Below are 4,196 nucleotides of genomic sequence, written 5' to 3'. Positions count from 1 at the left end.
AAGTACGCGAAAAGGCAAGAAATGTTTTTGCGCTGAGCCTATGTCCATCTGACCGTTACGCGCCTCGTTGGCTATTTACCATCTCATATCCAACAAGCGCGAATGGAATAATTGTTAAATAAACATATTGGCTCCAAAAAGTTTAAACAACTTGTTTAGCATCGTCATCTCCACATCTCAAGCATTTTGTTTTCAATGATCAGCAAAACATTAGCTGTCAAACAAGGGTAAATTGCTGGGCTGGAAAATCTCATGCACATGGCCCAGATCATTACCTTTAGGTCCTTTAGTACCGGAACGATCCCGCAAAGACGAAGATGAAGTGCCGGATCTCATCGGCAACTGACAACGCAGAAAACAGCATGTATCACAGTATGTCACGGTTTAATCGCTTCCCAAGTGATGTTATTTTTACAGCTCGAGAAAGATTTATTTAATATATCGATAATTACGTTTTCACGTGTTTTTGTAAATGTTTGGTACATTAGAAGTGTCAGGATATTGTCATAATTATTTTATTAACTTCATTGCCGTTTATATTTTAAAAAGAAACAATTGATTTATTTTCGATCAAGACATTTCACTACTGTGGAATCAATTTCCAGATATTCAAGCAACCAGTCGCAATCGGGACTGCAACAAGCTTCAGATCGGCGACCTGAAAGCGTTGAAAAGATAGACAGATTAGTTCCTTCACTGGTCAAGTTCAAAACTCAACACAATTATTGTTATTTCAGGTTATTTCATGTTTAGAGTTGTGACAGGAAACAAAACCAGCAACAATATTACATACATACTTAAATGACCACTTCTCACAGGGGTGTTTCAGAGCAAACGAAACAAAATCAATGAAACAACAGAACAACAATCACGACAGTCAAGAATCTCAACTGGTCGGCGGCAAACCGGTTTGCTATTTAAGTCTGGTTTCCATATGATCTGCAACGGTCTGCGATTGGTCTGCGACACGGTCGTAATGGTCGGGAAAGTAGAACGATATTCAACTTTCCCGACCATTCTGATTACGACCGAGTCACAGACCGATTGCAGACCGTTGCACATCATATGGAAACCAGGCTTTACAAGTGCAGCCGAGACGGATGAACCAGGGACTACCAATCCGGATCCGAGTTCAACCATTACTTAGAAAGGTGTTGAGCAAGGGATCTGCGGATCTCAAAGCAAGCGCCCTAACCCCCTCTGGGCAGCACTGCATCCTCAATGCCTTGTTCAGTCATTTACTTATGCCACACCATGGTGGTGTGGGTTACACAACAGCGGTGGGAGGGGTGGGGGGGGGGAAGGGTGATCCTAAAAAAATCACACCTCAACACGTCTCCTTGCTCTGGTCTTTCCGAAAAGTGTGTCCGTTCTTTGTAAAGTCTAGCAGAATTTTTTAACAAGGGTCGTGAAACAGAGATTACGGTCTACAGTTATTATCTGAGAAGCTCGGAAATTCAATTATTTGAACTGAGATGAAAAAAAGAAACTGATTCCTGTTGAGACTACAGTGGATTGACGTTACGGACCCTTCGTGGTTGTACGCATGCGTGACGTGATGGCCACACTGAGTTTGGTGTTATGGTGAGTTCACCTTGCTTTTAATACTCTGCGAAGAAGAACCTTTTAAACCCTAAGGGTGATTTCCACTAAGCCAAAATTTCCGGAAATTTCGGGCTGAAGTCAAATGGAAGGGTCCGTTTCGGTTCGGCCCGACCAGAATATTTGGGACCACCTCTGGAGGTGGTCCTTTTTGACCGGTCGGTCCGGCCGGCCGAAACGTGCCGTTCCATTTCACTATGATGTAACCGAAAGTTTGGTCGAAACGTAAATGGAACGCTTCGGTCCGGTTGGAAATTTACTTTTGATGAAAAATATCGTTCCATTTTTTCTTGGTTAGTTCCACTAGTCTCGGACCTGATGGTCAGGCATAATGGAAAGCACCCTAGGTATTCCCTTAGACTCGAAAGTCGGTCTAACCAATTGGAAATGTAATTGCAATGGGAAACATTTCCTTTTCAGTTCAATATATCACTACGCAACCGCCGTTACTTACGCCCGTCATCTCCTGAAATTCCAGCCCTCTCCTCCCTAACCCTAGTAGGGGGCGCGTTAGGGAGGAGACGGCTGGAATTTCAGACTACTCCCCAGAAAATTCGCGCAGTTGTTCTGCAAAATGCTTGATGTTCGCTACCCGGAAATGAAACTAGCATTAGCTGGGACAAAGTTTCGACGTTAGAAAATGACAAATCAACATAAAATTCTTACCTTTTAGGCCCATCTCATATTCAAATTCTGAAAATAAAAAAGAAGAAGATTTTTCTCGAAAACCGAATAGTTAATTTTCGACAGGAGCAATAAATAATAAACGGAAAAACAACAGAAAGAAATAATTGCCTGAATTTCACTGCTATTAGTGAAGAAACTTGTTTTTTGTTTTGTTTTTTCAGAAAAACAATCCGATTCCTCTTTCAGAGAACGATAAGTACAAGGAAGGGAAGGAAAATCAGACGTATCTCTTAAGTTTGATGGTGTGCTTTCTTGATTCAGAAAGAGTTTTTTTAAGGATTTCATTTGAAAAGGATTTGAACAGGAAAGCTGCAAGTCAACGGAACTCGGCAATACTGAACTACTAATGCTGAGAACTTCCGCGGCTTGCGAGCACATCCCCTAAGCCGACAACAAACTATGGCTCCGCGTCTTTGCGCCTTGTTAAATTTACAACACAGTTCCAACCTCGTTCCCAGAGCTTTTCTCCGCCCAACTATTGGCTGAGAAAACCCCTGTGAACGAACTTGCAAAAGGCTTAGCTCAGTTTCGCCGGGTTGCTTTCTTACCTCGCCTCCTAAACTCTCTTGCAAACAGGTTGGCGGCACCTGAAAAACGGAGTTAAGACGTTCAAAGGGTCTGGTCTTTCGTAACAAATTCAGCAATACAGAACTGCTGTCGTGATAGTAAATTCATTGCGTTTTCTTTCAAAGAAGGCTCAAGAGGGTTTTCTGACCGCGTGAGGAATGAATCCTAAGATACACTGGAGAAGTTTCGGAAACCGGAAACAAAGCTTATTATGTTTGGTGAGCAAGCATCGCGAAAGTTAACGCGGTGACCTAAGCTGATTTTTGTATTTTGCTCTCAAACAAAATTTTGAAAAAGCTATCTAATGGAATTTTTATTTCACCTTCTTACAGCTTTTTATTTTTATTTTTTATAAATAACTCAAGTTCTACAAGGTTGTTTTTTCCTATATCACGCCTTTCGCTGAATTTACTTGGACTTGAAAAGTTTTTCAAAAAAAATTAGGTCACTGAGTTTGTTTTTAGCTATCTATCTTTATATTTATCAAAAAGTGAGTTTCAGGGGTCTTTACGCAGTTCTCTGCCGTTGCCATGGTAACAATTAGGGCTCCATGGACATGCTCTAAAATAGGCCCGCATATTAGAACACTTTTTTAGGTTTAAGGCTGATCGTGTTTTTATTTGAGGAGTGCTTAGTGAGAAATCAGGCTGAAAGTGTTCTTAACATGTTCTTAAAATTGGTTTCAGAAATACTTCAAATTATATATTACTAGAGGTTTAATTAATATACAATGCTGTTTTGTAAAATATTTTACAGTTTGTAATGGTTCTGAACACCATTTAGTAATTTGATATAAATTACCGTACTGTATTATTTCCTTATCCTAATACCCTTTCCCTTTGTATTAAGAACATGTTTCATTTATCAGGCTGGAATTTGTTCTTATTTATATGGTGCTTTATTGGCCAAATTTCAGCCTGATGTTCTTAATCCACTTGCTCTTCTATGCAGGTGTTTATGGTATCAATACCAGTATTCACACACGGCTACGACGCTATTTGGTTAAATTTGAACTGTGTTTTTGTTTAGAAATCTCCCTTGAGACCTGTGAGACCACTTATGTCCAGGTTTGACCCTAATTAGATACACGCCCAATTTTGACATCCAACACAAAGTGTCCCTTTAAGTCTAAGCATTTACTACCTATTTTCAACAATAAGGTAAGGGTAAAGGTTAGCGTTATTTTTAGCTTTGGGTTAAATGCAGCAGTTAATCTTCACTTAAAGAGTAGCATTTGGGGGACACTTTGTGACATAAATTGTCTGTATTCTGAGACTGACAAGTGATGTTGAAGTTGGCTAGAAGAGCAAGGGGACACTTCGTGACGCTTATTGAAATCC

General features: G+C 40.3%; 1 protein-coding gene across 2 annotated transcripts in view; it reads right to left on the bottom strand.

Annotated features, from left to right (window-relative positions):
- Nucleotides 1–367: 367 nt before the first annotated feature.
- The window catches only part of LOC138047298 (uncharacterized), an 18,178-nt gene continuing 14,349 nt past the window's right edge, over nt 368–4,196 (bottom strand). For both annotated transcript variants that reach the window (XM_068894089.1, XM_068894090.1), the window contains 3 exons: nt 2,838–2,876; nt 2,269–2,295; nt 368–658 (listed from right to left, as the gene is read on the bottom strand). In XM_068894089.1, coding sequence (XP_068750190.1) covers nt 561–658; nt 2,269–2,295; nt 2,838–2,876 — 164 coding nt within the window. In that variant the 3' untranslated portion in view covers nt 368–560. The remainder of the gene's footprint in view (nt 659–2,268; nt 2,296–2,837; nt 2,877–4,196) is intronic.

The sequence above is a fragment of the Montipora capricornis genome, chromosome 4, assembly GCF_036669925.1.
Source record: "Montipora capricornis isolate CH-2021 chromosome 4, ASM3666992v2, whole genome shotgun sequence".
Classification (NCBI taxonomy): Eukaryota; Metazoa; Cnidaria; class Anthozoa; order Scleractinia; family Acroporidae; genus Montipora; species Montipora capricornis.
This window is presented reverse-complemented; position numbering and strand designations above follow the sequence as displayed.